Source organism: Salvelinus namaycush, chromosome 8 (genome assembly GCF_016432855.1).
Source record: "Salvelinus namaycush isolate Seneca chromosome 8, SaNama_1.0, whole genome shotgun sequence".
NCBI classification, from domain to species: domain Eukaryota; kingdom Metazoa; phylum Chordata; class Actinopteri; order Salmoniformes; family Salmonidae; genus Salvelinus; species Salvelinus namaycush.
Genome location: NC_052314.1, coordinates 37,431,838 through 37,452,525, shown reverse-complemented (window position 1 = coordinate 37,452,525; position 20,688 = coordinate 37,431,838). Strand labels below are relative to the sequence as shown.

At 42.6% G+C, this 20,688-nt stretch overlaps 1 protein-coding gene across 1 annotated transcript; it reads left to right on the top strand.

Annotated features, from left to right (window-relative positions):
- The first annotated feature begins 366 nt into the window (after positions 1-366).
- On the top strand, positions 367-19,102 carry lurap1 (leucine rich adaptor protein 1). Its single transcript, XM_038998962.1, has 2 exons — positions 367-585; positions 17,976-19,102. The coding sequence occupies exons 1-2, from the start codon at positions 367-369 to the stop codon at positions 18,813-18,815; spliced, it is 1,059 nt and encodes a 352-aa protein (XP_038854890.1). The 3' UTR covers positions 18,816-19,102.
- The last annotated feature ends 1,586 nt before the right edge of the window (positions 19,103-20,688 follow it).

The window sequence follows — 20,688 nt, the reverse complement described above, 5'->3', positions numbered from 1 at the left end:
CTTGATGTCAAAGTTCTGGAACGTCATTTTGCATACTGGGAATAGGCTATAACAGCGCACTAACTTCACCATATCGACGTGTTTGCAATGGTAATAGGTTATGTTCTATATCCATGAGCTCAACAGCAGAATAGTCTATTAATGTTTCCCAGTGTTCGGCATATTTGAAAAAAACTATAAAAGGACCTGGTGCATTATTTATCCTATTATGTCTCTGGCGCATTGATTGTGGAGGAGTTGTGTAGGTCATAGGATGCCAGACATTACAATTAGAGATTTCTGTTATTGCAGTTTAACAGACAAGGATATCCAAGAAACACAGCTGAGGACGTAGTGTACTTTTGATTTGACAAAGAACGGAAGATTATGGATGAAGGCACAGTTTCCAACGACTCTATTCCAGATTTAAAAGATTTGGAGGTGAAAATCGGACGGAAGACACCGGAGGGTTTGCTAAAGTGGATGCGAGAAGAGGCGTCAACGCAACGCGGAGATGCCAAGTTGAACTCGCTGGAGACCAAAGACGGAGACATCACAGAGAGGAAGAGCCTAGATGAGAAGATTCGAAAATTAAAAGTCGATATGGTAAGAATTTGTATTGGGGCTATGACTTTTCCATCCTATCTATATAGTTATTTACCTGTTGTTTTATTTTGCTGTTAAATATATTATGAGGAGGCTACAACAGTTGCTCTGCTTTTGGCATGTAAGATTAAATATCCCCTAATAACGCAGAAGTATATTGTTCGTGGTCAGTAGGCCTACGGTGAACAATATATTTATTACTGTTCATCTTAGTCCTAAATCCTCTTCCTGAAAATAAGGCATCCATCCAATCAATAATTCAGCTGGTCTTTAACCTAACGTCGCCTGAGTAGAGACCCCAAATACGTTTTCAGGGTAAACGGAAGTTAGGTTGTAAATACTGTATCCCTGAAAACCGGAAACAATCCGCTTTATTACGACTGAGGAGAGTGGCCCTTCACCATGCAAACAGCGGCAGTTGGCTGAAGTTGCGAGGAAATAAAGCGACAACTTGGCCCTTGGGCTACAGACCTACGTACTGCTATGAAACATGAAGTTGTGCTTCTATTCATTCCTGCTGACAGGTCATGATTGTTTGAGACCTGGCCTGTTAATAGGTCCAAGGATGGAGTTTTATTCCTGGTGAATTACTATTCTATTAGATAATGGCAAACATCTGTCAGTCTATTTAATTTACAATCTAACTATCGTTTATTTAGCCTATTACTCCCAAGCCTATTACAGGCCTGGCCAGCCATCTTTCATTGATAGGATACATTCCTGGTTTACCATAACAGATGCCATCACAGCTCTCCCCTTGGTGCAAAAACAGGACTCCAGCGGAGAATTTTGGGCTTGCTGTTGTTTTCCCCTGTCTCGCATTCCTATGGTAAGGGGCCAGGGTTCCGGTCCTATAGTTTTGCTTCGGTACTGCAGGTTATCTGACGCCCGGTCCAAAAATACCATTTCCACACAAGGCCACATGCAGAAGGCAGATTTGGAAATTCCTAATAAGACGTTTTGGTCATCACTTTTGTGCGTAAAATATAAATTGAACTATTCAAATAATTGTCCCTGAGGCCGATTTGTTTTTCTTCATCACTTACAGCTGAAGATATTTTAAATTCATCGTTTTTGGATGACGTGATGACGTCGTCGTTGCTCGCGCTTCTCCCTGTGCGCACTGAGTGCAAGTGCGCATGTGATGTTGGCCTGTATAAACCGGATGCAACCCGGATATAGACGGTCCATGGATCAGCGTATGCGATCGTGAGTAGATTACCTTGAAAACAACAGTCGGATATCTTGGACCGGTCTCCTCTGCTATGTATTGGCCAATGACAGGCTTTGAAGCAATTGGTCGGCCATATTGGCACCCCTCAGAAAATCAGTCCTCCATAGGAATTAATGGAATTCTACAGTATTTCAATTAAATGTTTCAAAGACAAAATTACATGTAACATTAGTTCTTAGTACTTTCAAAAATATATACCCTTTCAGGATTTTTAAAAATATATATCATTTTTGTTTTATTTGTATGTTTAGCTCCCATAATGTAATGTAAAAATATTCTGTATCCAGAATAAACGTGACAAAAACAAATGTAGAAATTATACTGAACAAAAATATAAACGCAACATGCAACAACTTCAACAATTTTACAGTTCATTTAAGGAAATCAGTCAATTAAAATAAATTCAAAACGCCCTGATCTATGGATTTCACATGACTAGATAGGTGCGCAGCCGTGGGGAGCCAGGCCTAGCCAATCAGAATGAGTTTTTCCCCACAAAGGGCTTTATTACAGACAGAAATGCTCCTCAGTTTCATCAGCTGTCCGGGTGACTGCCAGGTGAAGAAGCCAGATGTGGAGGTCCTGGTCTGGCTTGGTTACACGTGGTCTGTGGTGGTGAGGCCGGTTGGACGTACCTCTAAATGATCTAAAACGATGTTGGAGGCGGCTTATGGTAGAGAAATTAACAGTAAATTCATTGGCAACAGCTCTGGTGGACATTTCTGCAGTCAGCATGCCAATTGAACACCCCCTCATACTTGAGACATCTGTGGCATGGTGTTGTGTAACAAAACTACATATTTTAGAATGGCCTTTTATTGTCCCCAGCACAAGGTGCACCAGCTTCTTGATATGCCACACCTGTCAGGTAGATGGATGATCTTGGTGAATGAGAAATGCTCACTAACAGGGATTATAAGAACATTTGTGCACAACATTTGAGAGAAATAAGTATTTTGTGCATATGGAACATTTCTGGGATATTTTATTTCAGCTCATGAAACATGGGACCAACACTTTACATGTTGCGTTTTGATTTTTGTTCAGTGTGTATATACAGTACCAGTCAAAAGTTTGGACACACCTACTCATTCAAGGGTTTTTCTTTATTTTACATTGTAGAGTAATAGTGAAGACATTAAAACTATGAAATAACACATATGGAATCACATAGTAACCAAAAAAGTGTTAAACAAATCAAAATATATTTTAGAATTCAGACTCTTCAAAGTAGCCACCCTTTGCCTTGATGACAACTTTGCACACTCTTGGCATTCACTCAACCAGCTTCATGAGGAATGCATAGTCACTTTAACTCTACATGTACATATTACCTCAATTACCTCGACTAACCGGTGCCCCTGCACATTGACTGTACCGGTACCCCCTGTATATAGCCTCGCTATTGTTATTTTACTGCTGCTCTTTAATTATTTGTTACTTTTATTTTTTTACTTAACACTTTTTTTCTTAAAACTGCATCGTTGGTTAAAAGGGCTTGTAAGGACAAAAAAATTGATAGCCGTGCCATATAGATTGCAAAATAGTTGGGAAGAGATTTTTGACTTACCGATTCCATGGCACATGGTTTATGAACTGATACGCAAAAGACACCTGATTCAAAACGTAGGATTTTTACATTTAAATTATTATACAATATTTTTGCAACCAACAGAATGTTATTTATATGGGGGATACTATTATGACACAAGGCGAGACCCAGACGCAGATGGTTGGAGTCTTACAATATTTATTCATCCAATAGGGTAAGGCAAGAGAATGGTCATGGACAGGCAAAAGGGTCAAAACCAGTTCAGAGTCCAAAAGGTACCAAAGGGCAGGCAGAATCAAGGTCAGGGCAGTACCCCTACTTCCCCTCAGTACCCCTACTTCCCACGGCTGTGCTCTTTCGTGACCCTGCTGCTCATTCTGAATAGTATAATCTAATCTGTTTTAAACCAGTGGCAGCATGTGCAGCAGGGGTCATTCGGTTTTTGACATGCAAATGTGAAATGGGTGTATTTATGCTGTTGTTCAAATGCACAGATTGCTTTATATATGTTCTCAGAGAAACTACCGGTAGTTCGAAAATGTGGTGTCATATTTCTGTCATGCTGCTTTGTTGACAGCTCCAACCACCCTGCGCCCCAGGTATTCAACCAATTAATGGCCACCACTGGTTCTGACAGCACATCAATGTGGCATTGGAAAGTTTTTACACAAAAGGCCCCAATGGATGTGTCCTTCTAAAAACCAAAACAAGACACGTTTGGTGCCTTGGTTTGAATTGAAAACACACAAAGCAGTTTATATATACAAAGGATCTTAATTTGATCAATCTTTTGTCGCCGAGAGTTTTCCTGCACCACAGGAAAAGCAGAGCAGAGCTTCGTGATTTACATAAATTCACTGAAAATTTGCATTTACACAAGGCTATATTAAGAGTGTTGCACTTTTCATGTGGCCAGATTTTTGGCAGCTAATAGCCAAACCAAAGATCAAGCAACATTATGGACTAAACGTTCAAATGTTGCTCCAACAATACTGGTCAAATTAACATCTGTACCACCCATGAACAGACTGGTCTTCCCTCAGGTGTCATTTTGTCATCTGCTCTGACTGGCCTGACCATGATCACACACTACCGCCAAGATACTTGCAAAAAAAACTTAATAAAATGCCATATGTTGTAGGAAATGTACCCATAACAATCCAGTCTATAATGTTAATCCAAACTTTCTTGCTTTGCCAGCAATTTAGTCAATAGGCCTACCTAAAGGGATTAGACAGCCATTGTATGATTTGAGTGCTGATGGTACTTTACACAGTGCTGACATGGTGGACCAATAGTGAGTGATTTGATCAAACTAAATAGGGAGGGTTTGGAGGTTAGAGGGCATGAAGAGGGTTATAAATCTATGGACGGCCAGCATCACATAACAACCCCTTGATTTCATCAGCCCTGCTGAGCCAGAGTATGCAGACAGAGGCTGTGTCCTAAATGGCATCCTTTCCCTATTTAGTGTACTATTTCTAACCAGAGCTCTGGTCAAAAGTAGTGCACAATATAGGGAAAGGATGCCATTTGGGATGCAACCAGAGGCTCGAGTGATTAAGAGCTAGCGTACCTCTTAGCCAGTACAGGGCTGGGCTGCTCGGTGTTGGACCAGTATTTCATCTCTCTGAGCGGGGCTGGGTAGCAGGAGAACAGAGGGGTACCGGACATTGCACTCTCATCAGAATTCTGCGTACACAGAATAGGCTACACAGATGCACATACATGTCTGCTTGCACATGCTCGTGCACGCTCTCACCTTCTCACTGGCGACGGTGTCCTTTGTCGCCATTTTTCACCTATGTTCCTGCCTGCTGATAGTCTTTTCGCACAGATCACACACACACACACACACACACACACACACACACACACACACACACACACACACACACACACACACACACACACACACACACACACACACACACACACACACACACAGGGCGGTGCCGCCGTCCTTTGTTACTTTTTCTCACCTTCTCTAATTGCTCTCTGATTATGTGCCCAGATTTAATGCAGGGAGCTAGCTGTCACTGAATCTCACCTGTCTCACTGCATGTGTGCGTGCCTGCTCGGGCATGTGTGTGGACAGAACACATGGATGGATGGACAATCAATGAGGACTCACAAGATACTACCACCAGAGCAGTAAGAACTGCTAACACTTTAACACAGGGCTCTGTTATGAGCAGACAGTTAGGGAATCTTTCCTTAATAAAGACTATTCTGTTTATTTCACCCAAGTATCAGAGAGACTCCTAAAAGTCTCTCCATGATGGAGCATCATTCAATACGGACTGATTTCACAGATGGATTTCAGTTAAACACTCTGAAATGGCCTGTTTTCCACGATAGGATTATAAATACGGTGCGTGTGTGTCCGTCCGTCCGTCCGTGTGACCCTCTCCCGCAGAGATGAAGCGTCTGTCTGTTTCGTTTGGAGGTCATAGGGAGGCTAGCTAGGACAGTAAGAGAATACCACTCCATAAATATTTACATTCCTATGTGGGAACTTTCTGTTATGTCTCAATAAATTAGACACAACACGAGGGATCTATTACCATGCGAATCTTTTTTCCCCTCCACTTCAGTCTAATAGTTATTTTGAACGTACGTCATCAGTTGATCATATTGTTCAGACACAAATGGCTTTGTTGAGACAGACTGCGACACACTGGAAGGTGAAGACAGACCGAGACACAGATCATTCTCAGAGTCTGGTCTGAGACTGTTATGTGCTCAGTGTCAGGCTGTCTGATTACTGTCGGACTACTTTCCCTCCAGAAGTCCACAGCTGCTGCCGAATCTCAGCTGTCTTTCTGAACAGCTTTATTGAGTTAAAGTTAACGGACAGCTCCCTGTCATAGGGATTAAGACACATAGACGAGCCTCTTGTCTATTTATCAGACAGCTACATAGCTGCCTGTTTGGCTTCGACTGTATTTTCAGTCTGGAGCTCAACTGTAATGAAATAAAAATACTTATTTCGACGTTTATGTCCACGTATAGGCTACTGTCTGCCAACTGTACCTGTGTGTGTCCTATTAAAAGGACAAGTCCTGTGAATGTTAATGCTACAAAGCGTTGTTGTAGCCCAGTGGATGACTCACTCCCTCTCCCTCCCTCTCACTGACTGCTGCTGTGCTGCACAGATGGAAGTCACTGGGGAGAGACAGTCTGCAGGCAGATAAAACAGGACAGGAGGAGGGCTCTTTCAATTCAAAGGGCTTTGTTGGCATGGGAACCATATGTTTATATTGCCAAAGCAAGTGAAATAGACAATAAACAAGGGAAATAAACAATCAGATATTAACAGTAAACATTACACTCACATTTTTGATATTTTTTTAAGTATATAGACATTTCAAATGTTATATTATTGGATAAATATAGGTTGTGTTGTAACAATGGGCAAGTAGTTGAAGTACGAAAGGGGAAATAAAGTAACAGATCCACTGGTCTGCTCCAGTGGTAGCCCTTTTCTTGTGGCAACAGGAAATGCATCTTGCTGCTGTGGTGGCGCATTCTGGTATTTCACCTAATAGATATGGGAGTTTATCAAGATGGGATTTGTTTTCATTTTTTGTTGTTGTGGATCTGTGTATTCTAAGGGAAATGTGTGCCTCTAATATGGTTGTACATTTGGCAGGAGGTTAGGAAGTACAGGTCGATTCCCATTTCATTTTGTGGGCAGTGGGCACATAGCTTTGTCTTCTCTTAAGAGCCAGGTCTGCCTATGAGCCACTCTCCATGACAATGACAAGGCCATGCTCACTGAGTCCGTATATAGTCAAAGCTTTCCTTCATTTTGGGTCAGTCACAGTGGTCAGGTATTCTGCTACCGTGTATTCTCTGTTTAAGGACAAATGCCATTCCAGTTTGCTCTTTTTTGTTGTTGATTCTATCCAATGTGTCAAGTAATTATCTTTTTGTTTTCTCATAATTTGGTTGGGTCTAATTGTGTTGCTGTGCTGGGGCTCTGTGGGGTCTGTTTGTGTTTGTGAACAGAGTCCCAGTACCAGTTGGCTGAGGGGACTCTTCTCCAGGTTCATCTCTGTTGGTGAGGGCTTTGTTATGGAGGATTTGAAAATCACTTCCTTTTTAGGTGGCTGAAAGAATTGAATTGCTCTTTTCTGTATTTTGATCATTAGTGGGAATCTTCCAAATTCTGCTCTGCATGCATTATTTTGTGTTTTAAGTTGTACACGTAGGATGTTTTTGCAGAATTCTGCATGTAGAGTCTCAATTTGGTGTCTGTTCCATTTTGTGAACTCTTGGTTGGTGAGTGGACCCTAGACCTCACAACCATAGGGGGAAATGGGTTCTAGAACTGATTCAAGTATTTTTGGCCAGATCCTAATTGGGATGTCAAATTTTATGTTCCTTTTGATGGCGTAGAAGGCCCTTCTTGCCTTGTCTCTCAGATCATTCACAGCTTTGTGGGTGTTACCTGTGGTGCTGATGTTTAGGCCGAGGTAGGTATACTGTAGTTTTTCTCTTCCCTTTGTCTGTCTGAGAGATCGAGAGAGAGATGGAAAAATAGGATGACATTGTGCAGACCAGAAGGTTGGCTGTGGAGAGCGGCCTGTTCAGTCTCTAAGAGCCACTGGTTTTCACAGAGATGGAGCGAAAGAATGCGATAGAGTGATGGCAGGACAGACAGACTCAGAGGAAGCCAGAGTGTTTAGAAGGGAGAGAGTCAATGTATATTGAGTGGTGCAAGTCTGTTGAGACTGACTTGTACTTTTCCATGTCAGAGAGAAAGTGGGAGGTATCGATAGAGGGAGAGAAAGAAACAGAGCGGAAGAGAGTATGCAAACAGATGGAACAGCGGGAGGGCTGGGTTGAGAGGTCACCCTTCTGCTGTATCTGAACGTGCTCTTATTAGAAAGAAATAGAGGGAGAGAGGTGGATGGAGTTAGATAGAGATAGTATCCCCCTGCTCAAGGATGTGTTCACTTCACTCTGTTTGTAGGACAATAGAGAAAGAGAGAGAGAGAGGATGTTTTTGCAGAATTCTGCATGCAGAGTCTCAATTTGGTGTTTGTTCCATTTTGTGAACAAACCCCACCTTCTTCAACATATATATATATATAAACGAATTGGCAAGAGATAGAGTGAAAGAGCCCACCCTCTTCAACATATATATCCATGAATTGGCGAGGGTACTAGAACAGTCTGCAGCACCCGGCCTCACCTTACTAGAATCAGAAGTCAAATGTTTACTGTTTGCTGATGATCTGGTGCTTCTGTCCCCAACCAAGGAGGGCCTACAGCAGCACCTACATCTTCTGCACAGATTATGTCAAGACTTGGGCCCTGATAGTTCATCTCAGTAAGACAAAAATAATGGTCCACTTGCCAGGACCGTAATTACAAATTCCACATAGACCATAATTATGTTTACATGCACAGTAATAATTTGATATTAAACTGCTTATGGCAGCAGGCAGATTATGCAATAGTCATGTAAACACCTTACTCTGTTTATCTTAATTGGCATAAGGTCAAAATCGAAGTAAGCATACGCCAATTAAAACACCATAATTATCTGAGCAATCTTTCTAGTTATTAGGATATGTAAACACCTTAATCGGCGTTCCAGCACATGTGCTAGCACCAACCGAGCGAGCTTCCTCTCTAGCGTGAGTGAAGTGAGTTCAGGACATCTAAATGTATGCGTCTTAGAAGCGGTTTTCACACACAAACTTTATATGTCCGAACTCAGAATCGCTGTGGTAGAACATTTATTTTGATTGGCCATTTTATGCATTTATCAGCGTGCCATCAGGTTGCCTTATTTCAGGTGTCCATGTAAACAGGATTATTAGGGAAGTCATTCGTCTTGCAAAGCATGTTAACGTTTTAATCAAACTATTATATTCATCTGATTATCCACAATAATCACATCATTGTGTGCATTTAACCATACTCACTGTTGCATAGAGCACATAATAAGCTATACCTACCTCGGCCTAAACATCAGCACCACAGGTAACTTCCACAAAGCTGTACATTTTTATTTTACTAGGCAAGTCAGTTAAGAACAAATTCTTATTTACAATGACGGCCTTGGAACAGGGAGTTAACTGCCTTGCTCAGGGGCAGAACGACAGATGTTTACCTTGTCAGCCCGGCGATTCGATCTTGCAACCTTTCGGTTACTGGCTCTAACCACTAGGCTACCTGCCACTACAAGAGAAGGCAAGAAGGGCCTATGTCATCAAAAGGAACATACAATTTGACACTCCAATTAGGATCTGGCTAAAAATACTTGAGTAGGTTATAGAACCCATTGCCCTCTATGGTTGTGATTTCTGGGGTCCACTCACCAACCACAAACTCACAAAATGGGACAAACGCCAAAATGAGACTGCACGCAGAGTTCTGCAAAAACATCCTCCGTATACAACGTAAAACACCAAATAATAATACATGCGGAGCAGAATTAGGATGATTCCCATTAATTATCCAAATCCCTTCAGTCAGCTGGTATTGGGTCTCTGTTCACAAAAACAAACAGACTCCACAGAGCCCCAGGACAGCAATACAATTAGACCCAACCAAAAGAAAAATAGAATCATTTGTAACATTGGAAAGAATCAACAACAAAAAAACAGCGCAAAGTGGAATGTTATTTGGTCCTAAACAGAGAATACACAGTAGCAAAATACCTGAGCACTGTGACTGACACAAAATTAAGGAAAGCTTTGACTATGTACAGGCTCAGTGAGCATGGCTATTGAGAGAGGCCGCCATTGGCACTCCTGTTTCTTAAGAGAAGACAGGCTATGTGCACACTGCCCACAAAATGAGGAGGAAACTGAGCTGCACTTTCTTACCTCCTGCCAAATGTATAACCATATTATAGACACATATTTCCATCAGATTACACAGACCCACAAAGAAAACAAGGTTTGATTGAAAACAAATCAAATCTTGAGAAACTCCCATATCTATTGGGTGAAATACCACAGTGTGCCACCACAGCAGCAAGATGTGTGACCTGTTGCAACAACAAAAGGGCAACCAGTTGAGCACAAAAGCCATTGTAAATACAACCTATATTTATCTGTTTATTTATCTTCCCTGTCATACTTAAGCTATTTGAACATTATTAAACTGTACATAGCCAATAATATAACATTTGGAATGTCTAAATTCTTTTTAAAACCTTTGTTTTTAACTTTTTTTAGTTCAATGTCTACTGTTCATTTCTGATTGTTTATTTCCATATTTGTTTATTGACATTTCACTTGCTTTGGCAATGTAAACATATTTTCCCCATGCCAATAAAGCCTGAGAGAGTGAGAGATTGAGTTTGTTGTTTTATTCCCCTGCAAGGCTACAGCAGTGCGTCACGGTGCCTGTTTGCAGTGTGACATTGCCAGACTGGTCTCAGCATTGGAGCGTGTCTATGGCTCACTGGTCTGTAGGGTCAGCTGTGTGCGCATTCAAACTAAATCCTAACACCGTGTGTGTTTGTGTGTGCGTGGGAGTGGCGTGCGCGTCTAGATTTCTGCTTGTTGAAATGGCACATCAAGCCTGGAAATCTGATTTTCCCCTCGAGTAAGAGGTTCTATCCCTGGCCCTGTCGATAAAGTTACATCTCAAGAAGCATCGAGCGCTAGCTTGTCATTTTGTGATGAAGGCTGAGGATACTAGACTGCTATAAAAGTGCTGCGCGCGTACACACACACACACACACACACACACACACACACACACACACACACACACACACACACACACACACACAGAGTGCTGTTTATTCGGTGTGAGTGCAGCTGAGCGCGGCATGGTGCATGAAATACAAGCCGAATGCCGGTGAAAGAATTTCCAGAATCCTGTGGATTAGCCGGGAGCTGTCTGGCCCAGCGCCTCCTTCGGAAAACTGGAGTCTTTTTGGCTGTGAAAACAGCTCTACCATCCTCAAGGCCGCTGAGGGCTAAACTCCAAAGGCAATAAACTCCCTTCTCCCCATCCTACTGCAGACTGTCCGTAAGACAGGCCTATAGGAAGGTTGGCATTGACACTGGCACACAGACTGGCATTGAGAGAGCGTACAGATGGACACTCAGCCAGACCTGAGCCTCTTCAGCGACATAGCATGGTGTGCCTGCCACCGCAAATCAAATCAAAAGTGTATTTCAGATTTGCAGACGTTATTGCAGGTGCAGCGAAATGCTTGTGTTTCTAGCTTCAACAGTGCACTAAAACCTAGCAATAGAAAACAATACACACATAATCCAAAAAGTAAAAAGGAAAGAAATTAAGAAATGTCGGAACGAATATAAATAATATACACTGTATGTATGTGAATAGAAAAGGTGTGTATAGCGGTAGTTATATAGGATGAGTCAAGACTAAAATACTCTATATAGAAATAAAGTGGGGGAAACAGTATGTAATCATTATTAAAGTGACCAGTGTTCTATGACTCTATGTTCATAAACCAGTGGTCTCGAAGGTGGCCTGGAGACAGAAGCTATTCATCAGCCTCTCGGTCCCAGCTTTGATGCACCTGGACAGTCTCCGCCTTCTAGATGGTAGCGGGGTGACTAAAGCGGGGGAGGGGGGGGGGACACACACAGGCCGTGGCTCAGGTGGCTGGGGTCTTTGAGGATCTTCTTGGTCTTCCTGTGGCACCAGGTCCTGTAGATGTCCTGGAGGGCCTCAGTGCCGAGCCATGAGAATAATATTTACAGCTATGCTCAGCAGTTTATCACTCAGCTTCTAGAGAAACCGCCGGCTAAAACCCCAAACCTCAACAACCTCGATCCTGAACAAAACCCAGCCCTGCTGTCTACACTTACAAAAAAGTGAACCTGAGCTGGCAGGAGTACATACATTTTATATTGGAAAGTATAGGGCCAAAGAAGTTGACTCTAAGGCAATGTTATCCCACTTCCAATCCCTTTGTTTCCCTGGATGGAGAATAGTTCACTGAAAGGGCACTCAGTCAGTCACTCAGTGGAAGGTTGATTGATGAAACAATATCCAATGTGTTTTATATTATCGCCAGAGACGAGACGTATGTGGCAGGATCTACAGACAATCCCCGATTACAAAAAGAACATCCACGTCTTGCTCCCAGACAAATTAAACAACTTGTTTGCGCGCTTTGAGGGTAATAGAGTGCCACCGACACAGCCCGCTACCCACACAGCCCACATGCGTCAAGATGGCCACCATTGTTCCTGTTCCCAAGAAAGCTAAGGTAACTGAACTAAATGACTATCGCCACGTAGCACTCACTTCTGTCATCATGAAGTCCTTTGAGAGACTAGTCAAGGATCATATCACTTCCACCCTACCTGTCACCCTAGACCCACTTCAATTTGCTTACCGCCCCAATAGATCCACAGACGATGCAATCGCCATCACACTGCCTGCCCTATCCCATCTGGACAAGAGGAATACCTATGTAAGAATTCTGTTCATTGACGACAGCTCAGCATTCAACACCATAGTACCCTCCAAACTCATCATTAAGCTTAAGGCCCTGGGTCTCGACCCCGCCCTGTGCAACTGGGTCCTGGACTTCCTGACGGGCCGCCCCCAGGTGGTGAAGGTAGGAAACAACATCTCCACTCCGCTGATCCTCAACACTGGGGCACCACAAGGATGCGTTCTCAGCCCTCTCGTGTACTCCCTGTTCACCCACAACTGCGTGGCCATGCACGCCTCCAACTCAATCATCAAGTTTGCAGACGACACTACAGTGGTAGGCTTGATTACCAACAACGACGAGACAGGTAAGACGTGAGGGCCCTCAGAATGTGGTGTCAGGAAAACAACCACTCACTCAATGTCAGAAAAACAAAAGAGATGATCGTGGACTTCAGGAAACAGCAAAGGGAGAAGGCCCCTATCCACATCGATGGGACAGCAATGGAGAAGTTGGAAAGTTTTAAGTTCCTCGGTGTACAAATCACAGACAAACTGAAATGGTCCACGCACACAGACAGTGTGGTGAAGAAGGCGCAATAGCGCCTCGTCAACCTCAGGAGGCCGATTTTTTTTTGCTTGTCACTGAACACCCTCACTAACTTTTACAGGTGCACAATTGAGAGCATCCTGTCGGGCTGTATCACCGCCTGGTACGGCAACTGCACCGCCCACAACCGCAGGGCTCTCCAGAGGGTGGTGCGCTCTGCACAACGCATCACCAGGGGCAAACTGCCTGCCCTCCAAGAAACCCATAACACCCAATGTCACAGGAAGGCAAAAAAGATCATCAAGGACAATAACCACCCGAGCCACTGCCTGTTCACCCCGCTTCCATCCAGAAGGCGAGGTCAGTACAGGTGCATCAAAGCTGGGACCGAGAGACTGAAAAACAGCTATCTCAAGCCCATCAGATTGTTAAACAGCCACCACTAGCACAGAGAGGCGGCTGCATACCTACAGACTTGATATTATTGGCCACTTTAATAAATGGAACACTAGTCACTTTATATTTGTATATTTGCATATACTGTATACTGTATGTCCTTCACTATCTATTCTTTACTATCTATTGCATCTTAGCCGTTCTGTCACTACTCATCCATATATTTTATACTTATATATTCTCATCCCATTCCTTTACTAGATTGTGTGTATTAGGTTTTATTGTGGAATTTGTTAGATATTAGGTTTTGTTGTGGAATTGTTAGATATTAACTGTTAGATACTGCTGCACTGTCAGATCTAGAAGCACAAGCACTACACTCGCAATAATATCTCTTAACCATGTGTATGTGACCAAAGAAATTGGATTTGATTTGATAAACAACATTGTCCTCTATTGCGTCTGTGCTTCCCATATTACTCATATGATCACATTTCTCTCGTTTCCAAATGAGTGTTTTGTGGTTGTAGTTATGATGATGCAGCCTGACTGAGATGAATGGCTGATCTATATATCCACACGATTGATGTACTGCTCTGCCTAAGGGATGCAGAGACTTGAAGGTATAGCCATTTATACTATGCAGTGACCATGTTTTAAGGCTGTAGAAATCCATCAATAGGCTTTTTCATTGACTTGACCTGCAGGGTCATGGTGGGGGGTACACAAAGACTGCAGAAGATCAGAGATCTTGTGTGCTTTAGATGTACGCGCTTAATCCACTGTCCTGGAACTGTGGACTTTAGGCTATGAGACTCACAGTTGCATTCTAAGAATGTGATGTATTCAGTTGGCAGTTGGTTCTGCTATCCCTGGGGCCAGTCCAGAAAGCACAGTATACTTTGGAGGGTCTGCAAAGACAGGGAGGCACTCATTACTACAGCAAAGCGTACAGTCAGTGTGACTTTGCCATCAGCAGAACAACTCTTATGCATGTAACTCATTGAGAGCGAGAGAGAGAGAGAGAGGCCCTAGCTCCTGACTGGACTGGAGCACATCTCTGCTATTGTGTTCTGTTGGATTTCCCATCATGCACTGCTTTTTCTTTTCTCTCTCCATTTAGCTTATTCAACATCCCTCCTACACACATTAATAAAGCAGTGGTGCCTACTTATTTCCATAAGTAGACTCGTAAAATAAACACTTAAAAAAAAGAAAGTAATTTACTGCTTTTGGCAACTTCTTTTGTCTGTGAAGAATGAAACTTACCCCTAATTATATTTTCTCTTCTTGCTCCCATCACCCTGCTACTACATTCATCTTCCACCCTTCACTTTATACCTTTTTCCATCTTTCACATTATTTTAATTTAAAAAAAAGTATATCTCCCCCAGAGGAGGCTGGTGAGCTTTAGGAGGAAGGGCTCGTTATAATGGCTGGAATGGAATAAATAGAACGGTATCAAACAGAAGTGTTTTCAAAGTTGAGAGAAGAGGGGAGGAGGAACAGATGAAGCCAGGAGAGTAGATCAGATGAGGCTGGTGGGAGGAGCGTCTTTGACTCCTTTCCATTGATTCCATTCCAGCCATTACAATGGGCCCGTCCTCCTATAGCTCCTCCCACCAGCCTTTTTCACGTCTTTCCATAGATTCTCAAGCCGATTTAAGTTAAATCTGTAACTAGGCCACTCAGGAACATTCAATGTCTTCTTGGTAAGCAACTCAAGTGGATACATGGCCTTTTGTTTTAGGTTATTGTCCTGCTGAAAGGTGAATTTGTCTCCCAGTGTCTATTAGAAACCAGACTGAACCAGGTTTTCTCTTGGATTTGGCCCATGCTTTGCTCTATTCCATTTTTTTTATCCTAAAAAACTCCCAAGTCCTTGCTGATGACAAGCATACCCATAACATGATGCAGCCATGACCATGCTTGTAAATATGAAAGTGGTACTCAGGGATGTGTTGCATTTGTCCTAAACATAACTCTTTGTATTCAGGACACAAAGTTCATTTCTTTGCCAAATTCTTTGCTGTTTTTCTTTTGTGCCTTATTGTAAACAGAATGCATGTTTTGGAATATTTGTATTCTGTACAGGCTTCCTTCTTTTCACTATGTAACTGTTTTGGCCTCATGGGGAAATCCCTGAGCGGTTACATTCCACTCTGGCAACAGAGTTAAGGAGGAAGGACGCCTGTATCTTTGTGGCTGGGTGTATTGATAGACCATCAAAAGTGTAATTACTAACTTAACCATGCTCAAAGGGATATTCAATGTCTGCTTTTTTTACCAATAGGTGCCCTTCTTTGTGAGGTATTGGAAAACCTCCCTGGTATTTGTGGTTGAATCTGTGTTTGGAATTCCCTGCTTGACTGAAGGAATTTACCGATAATTGTATGTGTGGGGTAAAGAGATGAGGTAGTCATTAAAAAAATCATGTTAGACACTATTATTGTACACAGAGTTCATGTAACGTATTATGTGACTTGTTAAGCACATTTCTACTACTGAACTTATTTAGGCTTGCCATAACAAAGTGGTTTAATATTTATTTTCTCAAGACATTTCAGTTTTTCATGGTTTATTAATTTGTAAAAATTTTGAAAAACCTAATTTCACTTAAGTGGTATAGTGTGTGGGCTAGTGACACAAAATCTCAATATAATACTTTTTAAAATCAGGCAACAACAATAAAATTTGGAAAAAGTCAAAGGGTGTGAATACTTTCTGAAGGCATTGTATATATCCCAACACTTTCATCTCTACTCTCTTCATCCTCTTCTCCCTCCGTTATTCTCTCACCTCTCTCTTCCCTCACCTTGCTCCTCTCCTTGTCTTCCTCTTACCCCTCCACCCTAACCCATACCTACCCCTTCTATCTCTCCCCTAACTCTCACACCTCCCTCACTCCAAAAATTAGGGGTTCAACAACGGTTCTTCTAAAATCCTCAAACTTCCTTGTAGAACCTTAGTTTTTGGCACTGAAAAATGCCCCCAAAAGGTTCTTCCAAGAACCCCAGAGGAGGTGGGGTTCATCAAGGAACTTCTTTAGTTCTTGGGGATTCTTGCTGGAACCTAACTGCCCATCTGAAGGACAGCAGGTGCAGGCACTTAACAGAAGCATTTTAAGATCTCCTCAATTTCAGGTAAGGTTCCTCCCTTTACGATCTAAATTTATATTGTTTTATCTTTTTATATTTGTGCAGATGGTTGTGTTATTTGAGACTTTCTCCCTTTAAAAAAATAAATTCGAAACCAGAAAATGAACACAATTCAATGGATATGAATCAACAAAGAGGTAAGAATATGTTGAAGGCTATAGCTGCAATGGGCACAGATAAGTGAATTGCTCACTTATTTGTGTTTCTGTGTTTGCAGGTATACTGACGAGGAAGCACACAAAGGTATGAACAATTGGTATTGGTTTGTCTGATAATGTTATGCACATGTATCATCTACAATTCATTTGAAATAATGGTTTCTCTAAAACCTTATAGGACTCAGTCGCAGCATCCATCTTCCTCCTCCGTTACCTTTTCAGTGAAGATCCCAGAGGCCTTTACATTATGGACAAGGTATGTGTATGAAAACCGTTGTCAAAAGTGACGTTTTTTAATTCACATCATTTCTGACTACAAAAAACAAGATATTAATACTGTCAGGTGCACATGTTGTTAATCGTCTGTGTAATTATATATATTTTTTGTATTCACAGACTTCACCCTGCCTACACCTCTGATGAATATAACAGGAAACCTGTTCGATCACCATGCACTGCTAAATCATTGTGGCTGTGGATATGGAGAACATCAGCACATTAACGTCAACACGCCAGAGGATATACCCATTGGACTTGGGGCTCTGCTGGAAGTTCACCTCATATTTAGATTTTTTTATTCTGCTTTGCCACTAATATCTAAATAAACACTGAGAACTAAAATATTGTGTTATTGTTGTTATTTTTGTGCTGATTGTTTTATTATTATTAATAATAATAACGGGGGAGGGGGTGGTTAGAAAAAGGAACCCCAAAAAGTTGTTTGTGGAACTGTTAATGGGGGTTCTTCAAGGAAATTATAGGGGTTCCCCCCTAGTTTCAATTTGAAGAACCCGTAAAGGATCCTCCAGGAACCTTTTCTTTTTAAGGGTGCTCCTCTCTCCTGGGTCCATTGATTTCCTCCCACCCTCTCCTCTTTTCTCCCACCCTCTCTCCTCTCTCTTCTCTGCTGGATCAATAAAGTACAAAGTCGTCTTCTTCTCCATAGGCCCACCTGCGCTCGGTGGATGTGAAGATCCTGCAGCAGCTGCTGGCGGTGCACGAGGGGATCGAGGCATGTAAGTGGCTCCTGGAGGAGCGCGGCACCCTGGCCAGCCGCTGCAGCAGCCTGACCAGCAGCCAGTACAGCCTGGGAGAGGGCCCTGGAGGAGACACCTCCTGGAGAGACAGCTGGAGCAGCCTGCAGGACCCCCTCAACGACAAGCTAGATAACATCTCTATAGGTAGCTATCTGGACACCCTGGCGGACGACATGGATGAGTACTGCCCCTCTAGTTCTGAGTATGCGCTGTGTTCTACTCCACTGGGGACTGAGATGCCCACTCAGACTGGCGGAGGGACAGGTGCTGGGGTAGGGGCGGGGAGAGGTGCTGGAGCAGGGGCAGTGTCTGGGGCAGGGGTTTTGGCTGGGACAGGAGGGGCAGGAGCTGAGTTAGGACCAGGCACAGGGGGCAAGGTAGTTGTTGGGCCTGGGGCTCCCCAAGTCAAGCCAGAGATCCCCAAAGAGGAGCCTCCCATTTGGACTAAGGACAAAAATGTAGTGAAAGGAACCACCATCACCAAGGACACCAAGGACTCCAACCAAACGCAGCAGCCCAGTAAGAGCAATGGCGTCCTGGAGAAGGCAGTCAGGCAAGCAGGAGGACTTGCTGACTCGGCCCGGGCCTGCCTGGCTGAGAAGCTGGGGAAAAACCAGAGCCCCAAACTCAAACCCTATAAGAACGGCAAGATAGACCTGGATGGCTGCAAGATGAACGGCACGATGCACCTGGAGTATGACGCCCACTGGCGATGGGTGCAGTCGCAGGATGATGTTACATTTCTGTGAGGTGGATGAATTACGCCACCAAAGACGCTTAGCCCGCTCCCATGTGATGACCAAACAGGTCAAAGGTTAAGAGAGAGGGGGCCTTGGACTGGTGTTGTGGTTGATTGCAGTTATTATTCAAACTTCTACCATTGCCGTTGTGCAAGACATCAGGTGTGGATGAGTAGGAGAACACAACATCATTACATTGTTCTATTCACTCTAAATGTGACTGCACTAACTTTCTAGAACATTGACAGTATTATATTGGGGATAAAGTTGATATTTTTGTTTACCTTCTCTTCCTGTGTGCATTGTAACATACAGTACCATAGAAAAATGAACAATTTCCAAAAAGAAAATAAATATATTTGTTACACACACACATCTATAGAACCTAGTTAATGAACAAAGTTTTCCCTTACTGATCAATCCCATGTCAAAATGATTGTAAAACACCCTATCCATAGATACCTGAATCCTTCTCATACATACTATACCATAGCATGCAAAGAGCATCTAGAATGTTCCTACTGTTTGCACACGATTGCTATTGTGGATGTCCTAAAACTACCTAAAGTACTTAACCAGTCAATGCAATATGTATAATCAGTGAATCGCAATGCAATGAATCTGTGCATCAGGTTCTTATGTGGGTGGATGTGTTAGAAAAATGTGTCAATATGGCTGAGTATTAATATTGTTCTTTTGTGGATTATACAGTATTTTCCATTTGGAAAGCAGATGTTGTCATTGGTGTAATCCTAAACTATTATGCCTGTATCTCCCGTTCCAAGATAACTGCACTGTTTTTCTGATAATCCTGATTGTTTAAATGACTGATTTGCCCTCGTTCAGTACTCTGCTGTCTGTGTCTTAATGAGTCGTACTGTCTCTGTTCTTTTACTCAGTGTTGAGTGGTGTGAAGTTAGTACAGTAATTTGGGTGGGTGAGAATTGCATGTCATGTGCTGACTGGTTTATTGGTAAAAATCGCCATGAAAAATGTGTGAAAAAGCTTAATACAATCATCAGGGAAGAAAAGCAATATTCCCTTGAAGCCTTTTGTATTCGCTTATAAACAACCCACTCTCACACAGAACCATCACCACTGAAAGTTAATAATATCTCAACCCTCCAAGGGAGGGGTTGCCAGGACAACTGAGAGAGAGGGTGAGAGAGAGAGAGAGAGAGAGAGAGAGAGAGAGAGAGAGAGAGTTCACGTGTGTATGTACATGTCTGCGTGTGTCCATGTGAGTGCACGTGTATGCAACACACATGTGTACGTGTGTGTGTGCACATATTTGTGTTTGCAACTGGTTGCTGTGCACAGCTGCTCTGCTAGATTTAGATGAGGATGGAGGCGTCTCAAGGGTCTGTTCTTCAGTAGGCTATCCCCTTCTTTTTCATCATGGGAATACAACACATTTCACTGCACCTATCTGGTGTATGTAAGAATAAAACATGTCAAATAAATAAATAATAATTGTCTCACCCCATCACCCTCTCCCATCCCATCCCATTCTACCCTGTCGACATTAGTCATATTTATGCTGGGAGAATAATGCACTGTATTTGATAGATAATGGATACCAGATAACATCATATAAGGCATGTGTATTGCATAAGCATTGTGAATGTTATCAGATCTATTATGCATATCATGGAACTAGATTAGTGTAACAAATCAATTTAGGAAGGACTGTTTTTAATTTAATTAAGTTAGGATTTCCCTTCATGATGTTTTGAATTCTGTATACTCATGCTTTTACTTCCTTGTTCGCTGTCTTAGTTCTATGGTTCTAGGGTGTCTGTCTCTGTGTGATGTCTTTGCTTGCGTGGCTCCAGTTCTGTACCACTCAGCACTCTTATCAGAGCAACCTTTTAATATGTTT

Coding starts and splice junctions, on each gene's coding strand:
- lurap1 (XM_038998962.1), top strand. CDS start 367: ATGGATGAAGGCACAGTTTCCAACGACTCTATTCCAGATTTAAAAGAT. Junction 586..17,975: donor GAAAATTAAAAGTCGATATG/GTAAGAATTTGT, acceptor TCTTCTCCATAG/GCCCACCTGCGCTCGGTGGA.